The sequence below is a fragment of the Palaemon carinicauda genome, chromosome 30 (assembly GCF_036898095.1).
Source record: "Palaemon carinicauda isolate YSFRI2023 chromosome 30, ASM3689809v2, whole genome shotgun sequence".
NCBI classification, from domain to species: Eukaryota; Metazoa; Arthropoda; class Malacostraca; order Decapoda; family Palaemonidae; genus Palaemon; species Palaemon carinicauda.
In genome coordinates this window covers 85,516,169-85,537,108 of record NC_090754.1, presented here as the reverse complement: position 1 = coordinate 85,537,108, position 20,940 = coordinate 85,516,169, and the positions used below count along the sequence as shown (strand labels likewise).

At 38.8% G+C, this 20,940-nt stretch overlaps 1 protein-coding gene across 7 annotated transcripts in view; it reads right to left on the bottom strand.

The window, feature by feature from the left end:
• SPoCk (secretory pathway calcium atpase) overlaps positions 1-20,940 on the bottom strand; it is a 146,800-nt gene that overhangs the window by 11,208 nt on the left and 114,652 nt on the right. For all 7 annotated transcript variants that reach the window (XM_068354137.1, XM_068354140.1, XM_068354136.1 and 4 more), the window contains 8 exons: positions 16,462-16,547; positions 16,202-16,300; positions 14,957-15,113; positions 6,026-6,216; positions 5,785-5,913; positions 4,078-4,244; positions 3,211-3,352; positions 2,381-2,565 (listed from right to left, as the gene is read on the bottom strand). In XM_068354137.1, coding sequence (XP_068210238.1) covers positions 2,381-2,565; positions 3,211-3,352; positions 4,078-4,244; positions 5,785-5,913; positions 6,026-6,216; positions 14,957-15,113; positions 16,202-16,300; positions 16,462-16,547 — 1,156 coding nt within the window. The remainder of the gene's footprint in view (positions 1-2,380; positions 2,566-3,210; positions 3,353-4,077; positions 4,245-5,784; positions 5,914-6,025; positions 6,217-14,956; positions 15,114-16,201; positions 16,301-16,461; positions 16,548-20,940) is intronic.

Here is a 20,940-nt window from a genome sequence, read left to right as displayed (position 1 = left end):
GTTGCGGAAACTAACGCATTGCGTCAAAACACGGCAGCTTGACTCCACCTTCCCACTGCTGATGCGGTACCTCACGCATGTCAACGGAGGGTGCCGCACGTCGGCTAACGTCAACATGCGTCTGGCAGGGTCGACTGCGCATCGGTGGTGGAGCTCTCCGCAGCCGGAGTGTGGGAGCAGGCAGCCTCAGTGTGAGCTGGGCGCACAACCGTGGCAGGTTGTAGGCTAACGGGAGCAGTGTCAACCTTCTCCGCACGAAACTCCTGCATAACCGCAGCTAACTGAGTCTGCATAGACTGCAGTAAAGACCACTTAGGGTCTACAAAAGCGGCAACAGACGGAGCTACTGTCCGTTGTGACTGAGGGTCTAAAACAGCTGGTGCTGGCAACAGACGGAGTTACTGCCTGTTGCGGTACCACCTTGCCTCTCTTGGGAGGTGTGCAGTCGTCGGATGACTGCAGCGAGTCCGAACTGACCCAGTGGCTACACCTGGGCCGATGGATTTGCTCGGAAGGGACCGACTTGCACTTAAAAAGCTGCGAGATGTGGTCCATGGTTTCTTACGAGAAACCTCTTCCGCAGACGAGGAATAAATGGGCTCTCTCGTCTTTGTGTGGGTGGGGCGATCTTGGTTAGATACGCCCGAAACCACGGAGGGAAAAACGTCTGTTCGTTGATCAAGGCCTGTGGAACCCATAAGTCGTTCGACATTACTTCTCCCCTGGGCTTGGGAGCTTGTAAGAGGTCCCGGACTAGGTGAACGACTGGCACGAACAGACGAACCCTCGGACGCAACACTGTAACACTTTGCGCATATCACTTTATCCCTTTGATTTTCTGTTTTGCACTTATTTCACTGAAATCGAAACTTTAACTGATTTCTACCTGAAACACGCAATCCTATCCTTCATTAAAAGGTAGTAATTGCGAAAACAGTCGTACAATGCAACAGAAAACATATATAAAGATAAAGAATTCAGTGGCTGGGAAAGAGACTAAACACTAGATCAAATAAACTACGTTTACAATCTCTCACCGCACATAGCCTGGGAACAAGAATAAAACCCTAGAAACGTTTTACCTTCTTCCCCTACAGCGACTAGGGAGGAGAGTAAAAACGAGAACAACGTTACCCGCTTGAACGAAACGTTTATTCTCCTCTCTCTCCCTCCGTCTCTATCTCTCTCTCTCTTTCTCTCTTGATTTCGCACCAGAGAGAAGAGCCCAATTATATATCGTTAAAACATGTTATTTGCTAAAGGAAAAAACTGAAAGGTTTTCCAAATAAAAAGTTCCTTTAATTTAGAATTTAAACCATTTAAGCTAAGAAAGAATGAACGAAACGCCAGAATCGGTTTACTCTTACTGCAAAGTGAAACCGTGATACACTCTCTCTCTATCGTAACGATAGAGCGCATGTTGAACGTCCTGAACGTCAACAACTGCGTAGACTAAAAACTAAACGTTAGTTCATCTTTGAAAACAGTACGAGACTATCAAAGAAATTCTTTCATAAAACATTAAAATTTAAAAAGTATTAAATTCTTTAAAGGTTAAATACGATAAAACGGGCTCAATGTTAATTAACTTCGGTTCCAAGTTAGGACCGCCTACTATTAGGAAAGGTCGCATATAAACAAACATAAAAATTTATTGTTATATGTTTATAATAAATGGAAAGTTAATCGAAGAGGCCTATAAAGGCGGAGAGATATAAAATATATAGATCTATAACGTGTTAAGCAAAATTACCAAAAACCTAAACACACTTCCGTCTAAGGGAAGGGTCGGCCATTTAAAAGTGAAAGAGAGTCCATACTCTCTTCGTCACCATAATTAAATCTATCCAAAACGAGTTCAAGTTTTGAAATGAAGATAAAACCCCTGCATAGCGAAAGCTCAAAACTGGAATAGTGTACTTCACCAAATCGTTGTGAAAACAAATCCAGTTAGTAACAGCGTATTTAGTAGGTCTTGCCAGTGGCACGACAGAGAGAAAATTGGTTCTATGTTGACATCGAGTACTTGAGTACCTACTTGACAGATGGCGCTGTTGATGTACACCCCCACCTGTATAGCGATCGCTGGCGTATTCCGCCCGTAGGTTTTTCTGTCGGGCAGCAGAGCTGACAGCTATATGATCATCGGGTAAGTTTAATATTGAAAAATATATATATATATATATATATATATATATATATATATATATATATATATATATATATATATATATATATACACACACAGTACATATATGTGTATATATATGGCAATACAGACTGTAGTAAACATTCTAAGCTTTTATAACCTTTCTTTTCCCTCATACACTTCAGGAAAACAACTTTCTATTATAAAATGAGATACAATGAAGAATCTTACCTGAAAACCCACAAAGTCCCACAAATAATAACGACAGCCGATATAACGCAGTTTCTTATCACTTTAGGGGTGATGAGGTCTTTCGTTGTATCTCTTGGTGGCTGAACCTTGACATCGTCATCAATAGGCTCCATACCCAAGGTAAGGGCAGGGGGACCATCCATTATCACATTGATGAGAAGAATCTACAGGAATAAAGGAAGCCAAATTAAATGTATTTTATACTTTAGAAAACAATATATTAAACTAGATGGGCACTTAGTAGACCACAGATCTCCACCCCGGCAGCTTATTTCTTGACCCTTTGCTCAACCATGACCTTGATCTTTGACCTTAACACGTATTAATTGGCGTGGATTTTCATACACTCAAACATGAACCAAACTTATGTATGGCTGATTACATGAATTGGACATTATGTTTAACTGGGACCCTGATCTTTAAGATTTAATAATATCCAACTTTTAGCTTAGATGCTAATCCCTGCCAGTTTCATTATTCTACAATTAAAAGTGTGGGCAGGAAGCTGTTCACAAACAAACATAAAAAACAAGGGGTAAAACATATCCTCATTCCAACTTCATTGACGGAGATAATTATACTAGGTCTAAGTCTTAGTAACTTACTAAATTTCATGAAAATTGTTAAGGCCATTCTGATCAGGTAAATCTGGATACAAAGTGTTTATGGGAAATAGACTCCAAGATATAAATGATAGTTAACATAACAACTGTAGAGACGATAGTTTACCATTCTACCAAAAATAAACTTAGGAAACTATGCACTATAACATAATGTTCTCATTTGTAATAACAAGATATCAAACCTACCTGCATAGGATTAAGTGGACTGGGCAATCCAAAGACAGTAGAGAGCGCGATGAGACTGAGAGCAACTAGACTGGTGCTCACTTGGAAAGTGACAAAGTTTGTAATATTATGGAAAATACATTTTCCTTCCTCAATTGCTGACCTGCAAGAAAGAAGTCGGGATGTCATTATAATATCAATTTTTCAATAACATGATTGTTGATTATCTGACTTCCAAATCTTTGAAGGACCATTCAAAATTTCTCAATTAAGAGGGACATTTTAAAGTTATAACAGACAGGATTTCTTTCATGTTCAAATTGTATTCCTTTTCAGTTAAATCATGAACTGTCTGATCAACAGCTCTTACCTGCATATAGTTATTCCAAGTAAAATCTGATCTATTAATTCTTCAAAGATAATAAGCCTCTTGTTTCTACAAATAAGCACATCTACAATCATTATTGAACCAGGGTTTTTCTTTCATTTGGTACTTAAACACACAAGAAGGAGTAGGACTATTAATTATATAGATCAGATTTTCATTTAAGAGAACATGAGGCACAACTCATATCTAAAATAGTGACTAATTCAAGCAAAATGATCACTCAAAATATCATTCCAATCACCTTGAAATTTTATATATAACTCACAAGAGTACGACACATTTGGGAAAGGTTGCTCATTGAAAACATTAATTGCCTCAAAGTTAATAATCATTTAAAAGATGGAAGAAATTATTTCCGATACAAAAATTATAACAATATTTCTGTGATTTGAACTTCCAAAAGATCTATACAGAAAAAAAAAAAAAAATATATAGCTCTTTAAAGGGTAAATCTTAATGAACAGAATTTTTGAATATTTGAATATGCAAATACTACTTACAATATGGTTTTGAAATTATCATCATTCAATATCATATCCGCTGCTTCCTTGCTAACTGCTGAGCCCATCTTTCCCATGGAAATACCAATATTAGCTCGTTTCAGCGCAACAACATCGTTCACTCCGTCACCCGTCATACCAACTATTTCTCCACAGTCTTGTAATGCCTGCAGAATGAGAAGGATTAATCTAATTACAAAATGCTATTCACTTAAAACATAAATGCAACAAAAACTAAAAAGTAAGGTGAAACATACGACATTGTTTGGGGAAGTGATGAGGTGGAAAGAGTGTTGATAGTACAGTACAGTAGACATAAAAGTAAAATGTAAAAGCCATGAAAAGGACGCAAGAAATAATTGGGATACGGCATAGATAAAGACCAAATAGTAATTAAGACAGAAAATTAAAAAAAAAAAAAAAACTTAATTAATTTCATAATAAATTATGCAAAAGGAAAACCTGATAGAAAAATATTGATCATGATTACTAAATAATAATTCAGACATTAAATTCATACAACAGAAGAGCTTATCAAATTCATTTCATACTGAATTATGCAAAAGGAAAACGCGATATAAAAATGCTCATAATGGTTTATAGTATGGAGAGAGATGATGTTTAGTCATCAGTTGCTAGCTATATTTTAATAAGATATATCAACATTACCATATTTAATGATATCCATCTTTAGAATTACGAAGTTCTACATTCTTTAAAGAGCTCCAAAACGTGCACTCTAGTATGTCGAATGTCACGTATTTCAATATCATAAAATCATTATTTTATATGCTCTACTCAAGCTAAAACACCAAAATTGGCTTCAAATATTCCCTACAGTCAAGATACTTTACTCCTATCAGCATCTGAGATCTTATTCCCTTTAATGCAAGCAATTATTTTAAATTTTAGCTTATTAAACCTTTCCTAATGTGCTTTCCAAGTAAAAGAATCAAGTTCAGCCTTTCCTCCATGAGGAGCCATGTTGCCATCTTCACCTTCCTCCTAGAAGGTGAAGCTGTGACTCTTATTTCCTATTGTGTCTCCATTTAGGTGCTTATCTCCATAGATATCAGAGTGTGGTATGTTGTCATCACTCTTTAAGGTTTTAACTTTTCTTGATGCTTCTGAACAATTCAGCTTTGCCACTAATTTAAGTAACATCTTATCCCCTCAAGTTACAAAGGAATACCACTCTAACTGTGCCTTATATAGCAGTGTGAATACTACTAAACATTCTTTAAAGCATCCTCTCTTCAGCAGCATCTGCACAGCTCTTATCTATTTGCTAACTTCTCTTCCTAATAAGCTTGCCAATTTTAACTTTAGTTTTCTCCAATTCTAAATTCTCTTCTGAATGCAAACCCTTTGTGGGAGCCATAAAAGAATATAAGAATGCGAGTGCTTCGGTTAAACTAATAATTATTTGCTCTAGAACTTTATCTCTCCACATCTTTAAAATCAAACATTAGTAATGGTAATAAAAAACACACTGAATGAAACGCTGCACTAAATAAATGAATTGATCATTACTTATTTGTGAAACTTAGAGATGACTTGCAATTAAGGAGTATCAAGGATGAAATCATACAGTACAAAACCAGATGTTGCAATACATGTATGACTAAATGATATTTCCGGGTATAAAATTAGAGGGGGCACCATAATCATAAAAACTAAAGGCCACATTAATTTGAAATTTCTTACCTTTACAATGCGGAGTTTGTGTCTTGGTGACACTCGATAAAACACTGTGGATTCTTGAACTATGTTTATAAGAACTCGATCATCCATATTGTCCAGCTGATCTCCTGAAAACACTGTTCCTGGCCGAACCTAGAATTGAATATAATTTGATGCTGACGTGGAAATAATTCAAGAAAAACAGATAAAATAAAACTAAATAAGCCAATTTTCAGATCAAGGTAGACAAAGAATATAAGACTACCTGTAGTCCCACAGCCAATGCAATTGCGCAAGCAGTTTCCTGTGCATCTCCAGTGACCATCTTTACGCGCACCCCAGTTGACTGCAAAGTAGTGACAGCTGGTCGAGCTTCATCCCTAGGTGGATCTATGATTGCTACCATCCCCATGTAACTGAGTTCCGACAAAGATGGCCCACGAGCAATTGCAAGAACTGTGGATGTGATGTAAAAGTTAATATCTACAATTATAATTACCACTTGTCTAAAATTTGCATACATTTTAGTTATTGTAAAACAGACAAATAGTATTAGAAGAATATTAAAGATACAGACTTCATAGGTAAATTTACATACAGTACACAGGTAAGTTTAACTGCGCAAAGCATTAGACTCTTAAGAGGGACTTCATTGGAAGTATCTTCATAATTAGAGCATTATACCTTTAGTAACTATAGTAACATTAGTAGTGCATTTTAATCACAGCCTGCACAAAATAAAACATCACTCAAGCTCTAGGCCTTTTTATGCATGTTTTAATTAATATGGAAGAGAAAACGAGGGCATTTGAAGAATTGCTACAGATTAATAGTGTAAGAAAGTCTAAAATATAGAGAGAAAAATGAAGAGGTAAAACGTACGGTAGCCGAGGCAAAGAGGGCAGCCAAGTGGAGGTGGAATCAGGGATTATGTCGCTTTTATCAGTTTTAATCTATTGTCAGATTTATTAGTCCATAATGACTGTCGCACATTTACTATGAGAGAAAACTGTAATTGTAACTTTGGCTACGTTATCGACATCTTCATTCTCTTTATCTATAGTAAGCAGCTCTTCTAGGAGAGACACTCCAAAATCAAACCATTATTATTATTCTCTAGTCTTGGGGTAGTGCCATAGCCTCTGTACCATGGCCTTACACTGTCTTGGGTTAGAGTTCTCTTGCTTGAGGGTACACTTGGGCACACTATTCTATCTTGTTTCTCTTCCTCTTGTTTTGTTAAAGTTTTTATAGTTCTATAGGAAATATTTATTTTAATGTTACTGTTCTTAAAATATTTTATTTTGTCGTTTCCTTTCCTCACAGGGCTATTTTCCCTGTTGGAGCCCCTAGGCTTATAGTATCCTGCTTTTTGAAATAAGGTTGTAGCTTAGCAGGCAATAATAATAAAAATAATAATAATAATAATAATAATAATAATAATAATAATAATAATTCAAGAAAACATTGGCAGAAAATTAAAATATGTTCTTGAATAAATCTATATCTAAATTTTTTTTACATAAATTGAAAACAGTGAAAACTTTACTATAAAAATCATTGACTGATTACTTTCCAAAAGACATGGATTTATGCTTCTATCAAATTTGGGTAACATGGTCAAGCACTGGGACCAAGGAAGCCTTGACAGTTGTAATATGAAGTACTGCAAAAACCAAGAGAGATTGGACAGCAAGATAGGCATAGGGAAACAAGAATGGAGGAAAGCTGATGTAGTTATTTGGAGTTTTTAGATTTAAATCCGTTCTTATAGCAGTTTAACGAGGCTAACAAGAGAAATTTATAACAAAATCCAACTAGAAGGCCACTCAGTAGAGCGCAGACCTCCGCTGCGGCAACTTATTTCTCGACCTTGACCTTGACCATTGACCTTGACATGTATCAATTGGCGTGGATTTTCATACACTCAAATATAAACTAAGTTTGAAGTCTCTGGGACAACATTGTCCAAACTTGTCTGAATATGTGAATTGAACATTTTGCTTGACCGTGACCTTCCAAAATTTGATAATTTCCAGCTTTTGTATAAAAGTTGATTCCTGCAAGTTTCATTACCTTGCGATTAAAATTGTGGTCATGAAGCTGTTAACAAACAAACATGCACAAACAAGGGGTAAAACATAACCTCCTTCCAACTTCATTGGCAGATGGAACAAGCAAGTTGAATGAAAGGAAGAGAGATGGGAAAATGATAAGACAGCCATTTACAAACCCCCTTTGGTTCTAGGAGGATATAAAAAGGGTATAGATTTGTTTATATTTGAAAAATGTCTTTAAAAACCATATTGATTTGCAAGAGAAGAGGTCTGACAATTATACGAATGTATGTACTAATCTAATAAATTCATACTGCCTGTATTCAGTGACAGATATATAATAATTCTAATCAGGTTAACTGACACTATGGTAGATTCATACTGGTGAAGCACACAATTGTTTATTAGTTCTCAAGGATTACAAATAAGTGTCTGTCATGTTAGCTAACTCAGGTCTTCTGGAAAATAATCAATACAGTCTAAGTTAAAATAATTTAAAAATGTAAAAGGATTTGCATTCGTGTAAAGTAAGACTCCAACTACTACAAAAATATGAAAATTTAATTAAAGGATTTCTACATTGAGCCATCCTTAAAATGTTATTTTTATTAATAAAATAAATTTTTGAATATACTTACCCGGTGATTATATAAGCTGCAGCTCTGCTGCCCGACAGAAAAACTCTACGTTCAAAATACGCCAGCGATCGCTATGCAGGTAGGGGGTGTACATCAACAGCGCCATCTGTCGAGCAGGTACTCAGTACTCAATGTAAACACAGAACCAATTTTCTCCTCGGTCCACTGGGTCTCTATTGGGGAGGAAGGGAGGGTCCTTTAATATATAATCACCGGGTAAGTATATTCAAAAATTTATTTTATTAATAAAAATAAAATTTTTCAATATTAAACTTAGCCGGTGATTATATAAGCTGATTCACACCCAGGGGGTGGGTAGAGACCAGCATTACTTGTTACATTATTATGAGCTAAGTATTTTGTATTTCATTTTAGCAGTTATTCAAAATAACAAACATAAAATAAATAAGTACCTGGTAAGGAAGTCGACTTGAACAATTACTCTGCCTTTTTAAGTACGTCTTCCTTACGGAGCCTCGCGATCCTCTTAGGATGCTGAGCGACCCCTAGGATCTGAAGTATCAAGGGTTGCAACCCATACAACAGGACCTCATCAAAACCTCTAATCTAGGCGCTTCTCGAGAAATGACTTTGACCACCCGCCAAATCAACCAGGATGCGAAAGGCTTCTTAGCCTTCCGGACAACCCAAAAACAATAATAAAACATTTCAAGAGAAAGATTAAAAAGGTTATGGAATTAGGGAATTGTAGTGGTTGAGCCCTCACCCACTACTGCACTCGTTGCTACGAATGGTCCCAGAGTGTAGCAGTTCTCGTAAAGAGACTGGACATTCTTAAGATAAAAAGACGCGAACACTGACTTGCTTTTCCAATAGGTTGCGTCGATTATACTTTGCAGAGATCTATTTTGTTTAAAGGCCACGGAAGTTGCGACAGCTCTAACTTTGTGTGTCCTTACCTTCAGCAAAGCTTGGTCTTCTTCATTCAGATGGGAATGAGCTTCTCGTATTAACAGTCTGATAAAATAGGATAAAGCATTCTTTGACATAGGCAAAGATGGTTTCTTAACTGAACACCATAAAGCTTCAGACGGGCCTCGTAAAGGTTTAGTTCGTTTTAAATAGAACTTAAGAGCTCTTACAGGACATAAGACTCTTTCTAGTTCATTTCCAACCATACGATAAGTTTGGAATATCGAACGATATTGGCCAAGGCCGAGAAGGCAGCTCGTTTTGGCTAGAAAGCCAAGTTGTAGAACATGTAGCCGTTTCGGATGAGAATCCGATGTTCTTGCTGAAGGCATGAATCTTACTGACTCTTTTAGCTGTGGCTAAGCATACCAGGAAAAGTGTCTTTAAGGTGAGATCTTTCAGGGAAGCTGATTATAGCGGTTCGAACCTGTCTGACATAAGGAATCTTAGTACCACGTCTAAATTCCAACCAGGTGTAACCAAACGACGCTCCTTCGTGGTCTCAAAAGACTTAAGGAGGTCCTGTAGATCTTTATTGTTGGAAAGATCTAAGCCTCTGTGACGGAAGACTGATGCCAACATGCTTCTGTAACCCTTGATAGTGGGAGCTGAAAGAGATCGTTCTTTCCTCAGATATAAGAGGAAGTCAGCTATTTGAGTTACAGAGGTACTGGTCGAGGATACGGATACTGACTTGCACCAGTTCGGAAGATTTCCCACTTCGATTGGTAGACTCTAAGGGTGGATGTTCTCCTTGCTCTAGCAATCGCTCTGGCTGCCTCCTTCGAAAAGCCTCTAGCTCTCGAGAGTCTTCGATAGTCTGAAGGCAGTCAGACGAAGAGCGTGGAGGCCTTGGTGTACCTTCTTTACGCGTGGCTGACGTAGAAGGTCCACCCTTAGGGGAAGTGTTCTGGGAACGTCTAATAGGCATCGAAGTACCTCGGTGAGTTATTCTCTCGCGGGCCAGAGGGAAGCAACTAGCGTCAACCTTGTCCCTTCGTGAGAGGCGAACTTCTGCAGTACCTTGTTGACAATCTTGAACGGAGGGAATACATATAGATCTAGGTGTGACCAATCTAGTAGAAAGGCATCTATATGAACTGCTGCTGGGTCAGGGATTGGTGAGCAAAATATTGGGAGCCTCTTGGTCATCGAGGTTGCGAAAAGATCTATGGTTGGCTGGCCCCAGGTGGCCCAAAGTCTCTTGCATACATCCTTGTGGAGGGTCCATTCTGTTGGAATGATTTGTCCCTTCCGACTGAGACAATCTGCTATGACATTCAAGTTGCCTTGGATGAACCTCGTTACTAGTGATATGTCTACACCTTTTGACCAGGTGAGGAGGTCTCTTGCGATCTCGTACAACGTCAGAGAGTAGGTCCCTCCTTGCTTGGAGATGTACGCCAAAGCCGTGGTGTTGTCCGAGTTCACCTCCACCACTTTGCCTTGAAGGAGAGACCTGAAGCTTTTCCAGGTCAGACGTACTGCCAGTAGCTCCTTGCAGTTGAAATGCATTGTCCTTTGACTCGAGTTCCATAATCCCGAGCATTCCCGACCGTCTAATGTCGCACCCCAGCCTACGTCCGATGCGTCCGAGAAGAGAACGTGGTTGGGAGTCTGAACAGTCAGGGGAAGACCCTCTCTAAGGTTGATATAGTCCTTTCACCAAGTCAGACAAGACTTTATCTTTCGGAAACCGGGATCGAGACCGCTTCTAGCGTCTTGTCCTTTTTCCAGTGAAAAGCTAGATGGTATAGAAGAGGACGGAGGTGTAGTCTTCCTAGAGACACAAATTGATCCACGGATGACAGTGTCCCTACCAGACTCATCCACAGCCTGACTGAGCAGCGTTCCTTCTTCAGCATCTTCTGAATGGATAGCAGGGCTGAGGGCTGATCGTCTTGTTCAGCAACGTCCTCATCAGAGGGTTCCTCATCCGAAACTGATGAGGAAACGGCAACGGAGTGGGCAACGTCTGACTCGCTGAATCCGGTCGCACTGGTGGATGCGTGACGGAGCCGGACGCAATATCATGGAACTGCTGCACAGTCTGTGAACTGTCAACAACCATGGGTGCGCGAGGAAGTACAGCGTCAACCCGAAACTGTCTAGACCGTCTGGGTTGTGCAGTCAACACCCTACCGGGTTGCTGAGGTTGACGCACTGCGTCACAACAAGTCACCTCTGCTGGTTGTTGAACGTCCTGAACGTCAACAACCACCTCCGAGCGTCGCTTAACGTCAACGTGCAACTGGCAACCCACACTGGGTCGCATCGGTGGAGGAACTACCTCAACTGGCAGACGCGAGTAGGTTACCTCAGCGTCAACAGGGCGCACAACCGACCGGTTGGAAGGTTGTTGGCCAGAAGGAGGAACCACCTCAACTGGCAGACGCGAGTAGGTTACCTCAGCGTCAACAGGGCGCACAACCGACCGGTTGGAAGGTTGTTGGCCAGAAGGAGGAACCACCTCAACTGGCAGACGCGAGTAGGTTACCTCAGCGTCAACAGGGCGCACAACCGACCGGTTGGAAGGTTGTTGGCCAGAAGGTTCTTCTCCGCATTTAAGTCCTCTATCAAGGACGCAAGCTTGGACTGCATGGCTTGCAGCAAAGCCCATTTAGGGTCTACGGGAGCAGGTGTGGCAACAGACGGGGTTAGCGACTGAGGCGGAACCGTTTACCATCCCTGAAAGCCTTGTTATCTGTGACATAATAGTACAGCAAAACTTCAAAGGCTTGACAAAAGCTGAGAAGTTGACCTGTAAACAACTTGGAGCGTCTCCTGGCTAGGCGCCAGGGCGAGTCTACCAGAATTGAGAAGTCTATCTGGGCAGAGGCATGAACTCCCAAGCCGAGAACTTATCTCGTGTCATATCAGACTCTCGCTCTATAAGCCAGTTTAAAAGAAGGGAAATCAAAGGCTGTATCCCTAAAAACTCCTCCTGGTGCAAAAACCAGTCGCCTAGCCAACGTAACGCTCTCTAGGAGAGCGAGAGAGCACTAGCTTAAAAACAACGGCTTCGAAGTAGCTAGGCCTAGTGTAAGTTCTGACGTTTAGGCGAACGAGGAGCAGCAGTTACAAGATCCGGACGAAGATCCTTAAAAAAAATCATCATGATTTAATTAAAGTCCATAGGAGGCTAAGCAGCTTAAGGCTCCTCTCCATCTGACAGAGTCCTCAAGGGAATATCAGTAGGAGGGAGAACAGCAACTTCCCCATCTACAGGAACCTTGTCCGATAAAAGCTAGGTTACCTCAGTGAGTCTCTCACTGGAGAATTAGTAGCAGACCAGAAGGCAACATCATGTAACTGCTTGACAGTCTGTGAACTGTCAACAACTGAACTGTCAACCACAACAGGTGCGTGAGGACGTACAGTGTCCACTCGAGACTGCTTTGACTGTCTAGACTGAGCAGTCAAACAACTCTAGAATGCGGAGGTTGACGCACCGCGTCAAAACAAAACAACTTAGACTGTTGTTGTACCTCGCGAACGTCAACGGAAGGTTCCGTGCGTTACTGAACGTCAACATGCGGCTGGCAGGGTACACTGGAACGCATGGGTGGCTGGACTCTCTCAGCTGGAGTGTGGCAGAAGGTCGCCTCAGCGTCCACAGGACGCACAACCGTGGTTGGTTGTAGGATAGAGGTTGGTGTCAACCTTCTCCGCACGAAAGTCCTGCATCAATGACGTTAACTGAGACTGCATGGTCTGCAGCAAAGACCACTTAGGGTCTACAAGAGCAGGTGCGGCAACAGACGGTGTGACTGCCTGATGCGGTACCGCTTTGCCTCTCTTAGGAGGTGAGCAGTCGTCGGAAGACTGCAGCGAGTCCGAACTGACCCAGTGGCTACAACTGGGCCGTTGGACTTGCGCGGAAGGGACCGACTTGCGCTTAATAAGCCGCGAGACCTTGGTCCATGGTTTCTTACGAGAAACCTCTTCCGCAGACGAGAAATAAATGGGCTCTCTCGTCTTTGTGTGGGTGGGGCGATCTTGGGTAGATACGCCCGAAACCACGGAGGGAAAAACGTCTGTTCGTTGATCAAGGCCTCTCGAACCCATAAGTCGTTCGACATTACTTCTCCCCTGGGCTTGGGAGCTTGCAAGAGGTCCCGGACTAGGTGAACGACAGGCACGAACAGACGAACCCTCGGACGCAACACTGTAACACTTTGCGCATATCACTTTATCGATTTTCTGTTTTGCACTTATTTCACTGAAATCGAAACTTTACTGATTTCTACCTGAAACACGCAATTCTACCCTTCATTAAAAGGTAGTAATTGCAAAATCAGTCGTATAATGCTGCTCATTAATACTAGCAAAAAACAGAAAACATATATAAAGATAAAAAATTTAGTGGCTGGGAAAGAGACTAAACACTAGTTCAAATAAACTACGTTTACAATCTCTCACCGCACATAGCCTGGGGACAAGAATAAAACCCTAGAAACGTTTTACCTTCCTCCCCGTACAGAGACTAGGGACGAGAGTAACACGAGAACAACGTTACCCGCTTGAACGGAACGTTTTCTCTCCTCTCTCTACCTCCGTCTCTATCTCTCTCTCTCTTTCTCTCTTGATTTCGCACCTAAGAGAAGAGCCCAATTATATATCGTCAAAAAAACATGTTATTTGACTAAAGGAAAAAACTGAAAGGTTTTCCAAATAAAAAGTTCCTTTAATTTAGAATTTAAAACATTTAAGCTAAGAAAGAATGAACAAAACGTCAGAATCGATTTACTCTTACTGCAAAGTGAAACCGTGATACACTCTCTCTATCGTAACGATAGAGCGCATGTTAAACGTCCTGAACATCAACAACTGCGTAGTCTAAAAAACTAAACGTTAGTTCATCTTTGAAAACAGTACGAAGACTATCAAAGAAATTCTTTCATAAAACATTAAATTTAAAAAGTTTTAAATTCTTTAAAGGCTAAATACGATATAACGGGCTCAACGTTGATTAACTTCGGTTCCAAGTTAGGACCGCCTACTATCAGGAAAGGTCGCATATAAACAAAGCATAAAAATTTATTTTTATATGTTTATAATAAATGGAAAGTTAATCGAAGAGGCCTAATAAAGGCGGAGAGATATAAAATATATAGATCTATAACGTGTTAGGCAAAATTACTAAAAACCTAAACACACTTCCGTCTAAGGGAAGGGTTCGGCCATTTAAAAGTGAAAGAGAGTCCATACTCTCCTTGTCACCATAATTAAATCTATCCAAAACGAGTTCAAGTTTTGAGATGAAGATAAAACACCTGCATAGCGAAAGCTCAAAACTAGAAATGTGTACTTCACCAAAATATGTGAAAACCAATCCAGTAAGCAATAGTGAATTTAGTAGGTCTTGCCGGTGGCACGACAGAGAGAAAATTGGTTCTGTGTTTACATTGAGTACTGAGTACCTGCTCGACAGATGGCGCTGTTGATGTACACCCCCTACCTGCATAGCGATCGCTGGCGTATTTTGAACGTAGAGTTTTTCTGTCGGGCAGCAGAGCTGCAGCTTATATAATCACCGGCTAAGTTTAATATTGAAAATTGGTTTACCTCTGAGGCCCTGGCGACCCTTTTCGTGGGCCCAGTTCATGATCTGTTGATACTTTTCCTGTGAAATGGGTAAGGTTGCCATGTTCTGCTGGTAGTGTGAACAAGCTTGCAGTATTGACTCCACAGCTCCTTTAACAAGCCATTCAACTTCCCCAGTCTAGAAGAGAGAAATTACTAAGAACCCAAATAATTGAAGATAATTATGCTAATTATGTTACATACAATATTTATTCTATGTTGAATCTATGTAGCATGGACATGAGTTGTGGTATAACAATGAAACAATATCCAACAGATTTTGTAGATTTGAGAATATAGCCCTCAAAAAATTGGGAGTTCAATGGCAGGGTATGATTAGAAATGAAACAATAAGAGAGATTACTCAAGTTCCATATGTGGATGAGATCATGGTGAGGGATAGATCGAGATGGTTTGGGCATGCTCTTTGCACTCCCCAAGAGAGATTAATTCACCAAACTTTCAATTGGGCTCCACAAGGCACTAGAAGAGTTGGAAGACCCAGGCCTACATGGCTGACGACTATGAAACATGATGTAGATGATGAATGTAGAAGTATTGATTTAAAAGCTCAAGACAGAGACGACTGGCAAAATCTAACCAAAGCCCTTTGCGTCACTAGACGTGGGAGGATGATGATGATCTATACACATCCACTCCATATTTGAAACACTCCTCATTGTCCAATGATGAAAAACATAGTTCTTTACTATATTGTATTTGTAATATCATTACTAAGGCTCTGTGTTCTTGAGTTACTGATTACAGATCCTTAAATACCAATAATTTATATAAAAAATGTAAACTTAACTCTATTATCTAACACCCAGAAGAAATATTAGAAAATAATTTCCTATGGTATGCCATTTCAAAACTGACCTAAACACTGCCCTTATAATTAGGCCTTTGGCATACTGTATGACCCTATCAAGTAAAAAAGATTCCTAATTATACAACTTTGTCTTTGTAGATTAATAAAAATCATTACAAAACAAATGTTAAATAAATAAATAAGCTGATAAAGTGCCTCACAACAAATACTTTGAGCAATATATTGGTTAAAATTTTGATAATGATAAAACAATTCTCCAAATGGCATTCAATTGAATTTGAAAATAAGCATTTCATGAACTACAATAACAAAAGTAACAAAAAAGTAGAACAAGAGTAGCACAAAAAGTCAAGTTCAACCACACTTAATAATTTCATCAGGTTTAAAGTACTTACCTTCTTGTTTTTTACTTCTACAGACATGGTTTTAGTGTCGGATTTGAATGGAAGTTCCTGCAGTCTCAAGTATTTATCCTTTGCATTATATATTCCATGCTGAAAAAGTGAACAATTTAACAATAATATTCTATCTAAATTTGGTACAGTACAAAAATGATCCATAGATAAGGATTGGCAAACTTATTGCAAATTATCCATATGCATAACCAAATATTCCACAGCAAATTGATAATAAAAGAAACACACTGTTAACCTACTTTACGAGCTGCAACAAGTATAGCACCTTCCGTCGGTTGTCCCTGAAGCTGATCTCCAACAATAACAGCATTGTTGCATACAGTACCTACAGGAAAAAGGAGTTTGGGTTTTACTACCTCTTAACACATCACTTCCAATACAGTAGAAGGTCATCAATTTACAAACACTCTGAGATACAAATCCAAATAAAAATAACAAAGATACATACATATACCAAGGCACTTCCCCCAATTCTTGGGGGGTAGCCGACATCAACAAAGAACAAAAACAAAAAGGGGACCTCTACTCTCTACATTCCTCCCAGCCTAACAAGGGACTCCGCCGAGTTCAGCTGGTACTGCTAGGGTGTCACAGCCCACCCTCCCACATTATCCACCACAAATGAAGCTTCATAATGCTGAATCCCCTACTGCTGCTACCTCCGCGGTCATCTAAGGCATCGGAGGCAGCAGCAGGGCCTACCGGAACTGCATCACAATCGCTCGCCATTCATTCCTATTTCTAGCACGCTTTCTTGCCTCGCTCACATCTATGCTCTTATCACCCAGAGCTTCCTTCACTCCACCCATCCACCCAAACCTTGGCCTTCCTCTCGTACTTCTCCCATCAACTCTTGCATTCATCACCTTCTTTAGCAGACAACCATTTTCCATTCTCTCAACATAGCCAAACCACCTAAACACATTCATATCCACTCTAGCTGCTAACTCATTTCTTACACCCGTTCTCACCCTCACCACTTCGTTCCTAACCCTATCTACGCGAGATACACCAGCCATACTCCTTAGACACTTCATCTCAAACACATTCAATTTCTGTCTCTCCGTCACTTTCATTCCCCACAACTCCGATCCATACATCAAAGTTGGTACAATCACTTTCTCATATAGAACTCTCTTTACATTCATGCCCAACCCTCTAATTTTTACTACTCCCTTAACTGCCCCCAACACTTTGCAACCTTCATTGACTCTCTGACGTACATCTACTTCCACTCCACTATTTGCTGCAACAACAGACCCCAAGTACTTAAACTGATCCACCTCCTCAAGTAACTCTCCATTCAACATGACATTCAACCTTGCAGATAAGGAAATACTGTAACAAAGCAATATTATATTATTTAATACAGTAAGCAAAACAACATCTGTAAAAACCTATCTATTTCATATGAAACCTGACTATTTGTTGACATTTGTAGCTGGAAATAATAGGCATGGAGTTCAGGTTAGGCCTACAATAGGCCAAAGTTTGATACACAAAGACAGCATAAACAACATATCAACCATAAAGAAAGCATTAAATTTCAATGTGCACTGTTTACATATACTGTATAAACAAATACTATAAAAAAATCTTAGACAAAAGGCTATATATTTTCTGTTGGGAGAAACCAACAGTGGAAAAAACATATTTTCTAGCTCAATTATTATTATTTTTGATAATATTGGAGGTACAGTAGGGTCCCGAATTACATGTGTTCTAATTACGCGATTCCTCAATTACGCGATCGATAGTTTTTAAAAATTAATTTTCCTGTATTTGCGAGGAGCATTCTAAATCCGCGAGTCAAGCACCGCGAAGCGTAGGAAATCTATTGTTTTCTTAATTGTATTGGGGGGGGGGGGGGGGGTGATGGTTCCCCGATGTCTGAGAAGGGGGGGGGGAGAATGTGAGAGAAAGATTTCTGTTCAAACATTTTAAGACTAGTTTTGGATGAAAAATGTTAAGGTTTGCCCATCTGTTGTGTGAACTTGTCGCTAGGCCTAGCCTAACTGTCCAACACCTATATGTACAATATTCCATATTTGTACTAATTAATTTTTATACTTACGTTGTGATTATGGTGAAAAATCCTTATTCATTAAACTTTAAATTAAAAACCATCAAAATAAAGACTATTTTATATCATGCTACTGCCAAACATGTCACCACAACCAAACCCATTACTTTGTTTAGTACGTTCCATCGCCGATCATAACAAACTCGCTAACCAATTTTAACATCTGTCTATAGGTTAACTTTTGCGGCAAAAGATATCTTACCAGGTACTATGTAATAATAATGTTATAATTAATGTTTTATTTATCCTTAGAAAATAAAAATATATGAAATATGAGCAATTTTGTTTCGTGTTGTTTTTTTTTTTTCCTAAAAAAACGCCTTCTTAAAAGGAAAACGTTTTTTTTTTTACGTTTCATCGTCGATCATAAACGCATTTACTCCTGAAAGTGATATTGAAGAGCTTTTACTAAAGATGTTATTATAAATAAAGATTATAAATAGGTGATAAAATATCTATAATTAAAGTGTAGCAGCATCAAGAAATGTTGGGGTTCGCCCTTTACATAAGAATGTACTGTACATTGGATTAGACAGAACGTAGAAAAAATCAATTAGGGAAAAATCGGTATTCGATATCCTCTTCATCAGCATCGTCAATCGGGCTTTTTATTTTTTTTATTCTCAGTCGCTAACTAGTTATCGCACTGCCAAGATCTGCACACATTCCGATAATTCACATTTGAAGGTTTTCTGGGAGAGGATGGATAGAGAAAATACCGAACTATATAAAATGTTTTTTTAACCTGTTAAGCGTCACCCACGTGATAAACCGTTCACCACGATCTACTCGGTACCGCCTTCAACTGTATATTCCGTTCATGACTTTAATTGCCTTTTACAAGCCGTCAGTCTCGTGATGTTACTTTACTCGTATAGTAAGTATAGGATCACCACTTGGCAACACTCTCAGCATATGGGGACTGTGAATAGAAACTTATATGATGTCTGGCAACTATTTTTCTGAAGGTAGCTTGATGTTACAAAACTCTGGTTTGAACTGGTTTCCTATCAGTGCGCTCGGGCGTTCATGCATAAGTGGTTATTTGTTGTTCCTTTTGTAATGAAAGGTCTAAAGAGGAAGGTTATTTCTTTAGATGAAATAAATGATATTCTTGTTGTGGAATTTGATAATGATAACCTGTTTGATAATGAGAGCACTAGTTCTGAATCCTCCAGTGATGAGTATATTGAAGAAACAAAGTTTTCTTTCGATGTCGAAAGCGAAAATGACTTATCATTACCGAATGACTGGACAACGAAATTTCACAAAACTATAAAGGGAAAGGAAACGCCGAGAGAGAGAGAGAGAGAGAGAGAGAGAGAGAGAGAGAGAGAGAGAGAGAGAGAGAGAGAGAGAGAGAGAGAGAATAAAGTGGATAAATAATGTACAAATGTATGACGAACATATTTGAAAACTATACAGGAAACGATATGAAGAGAGAGAGAGAGAGAGAGAGAGAGAGAGAGAGAGAGAGAGAGAGAGAGAGAGAGAGAGAGAGAGAGAGAGAGAGACCTATCCCTTTCCTTTTGTTGCTTATCCAGGCGTAAGATTTACGATTGAAGATAAAAAGAACCCATTAGAATATTAAGTATTATGTAGCCATTTGTAATTAAATAATAGTAGTATTAATTGTTTTTTTTACTCAACCATTTAATTAATATCCCTACTTTTACCTATAATTACGAATTATAAGCATAAAGAAATTATATTAACTTTGAAAAATTATCATTAGTGAAATGACCGCTCAGGGCAAAAAAAGCGTGATTATCGTACAGCAGCCTATTGCACACTTGCGCCTAGTGGCCGTGTTTACGTGTGGGAGTGTCATCATGGATATACAGTACTATACTGTAATTTTTAACTATTGCTAGATACGTACTGTATCAAACCTTGAAAACCCTTTTTTGTTTTTTGTATCTATAGGAAATAATTCTACATCATTCGGAAAATACTGAAAACAGTAAGCTATGCATAGTACAGTAGTAAATACTACAGTCATAGAAAATTATCAAAACTTTAACAACTTTTTATTGTTTTATTTATCCATAAAAGAAATTTTGTACAGTATTTTATAAAAAAAATCTATAAGAAGGATTTCTTACAGTATTGTTAAGATAAAAGCTACAGTATATATATATATATATATATATATATATATATATATATATATATATATATATATATATATATATATATATATATATATATATATATATATATATATATATATATATATATATACACACATACATACACACACACAGTGTATATACAGTATATATATAGCTAGAAAGCTAGAAATGGAGTGAAAAAAAAATTGACGGGTAGGTTGCTGTTTGCCGCCATGATGTGTTTCGAAATATACGAATTTCCAATTACACGAGGCCTTTCATCGACCAAATTCTCGCATAATTCGGGACCCTACTGTATATTGTCTTCATATTCTCTATACCAAAAATCCATATTAGATAGATATAATTTGGCTAAAAATTGCAATAATGCTCGATTTCAGTATACGGACAAAATCTCTAAAACAACCTTTAATCGACCCAAAATTGGAATCACAAACAACTTCTTGGAACAAATTAAGTTACTAAGTTGAGGACCAGCTGTAATTTTATTAATATTAACT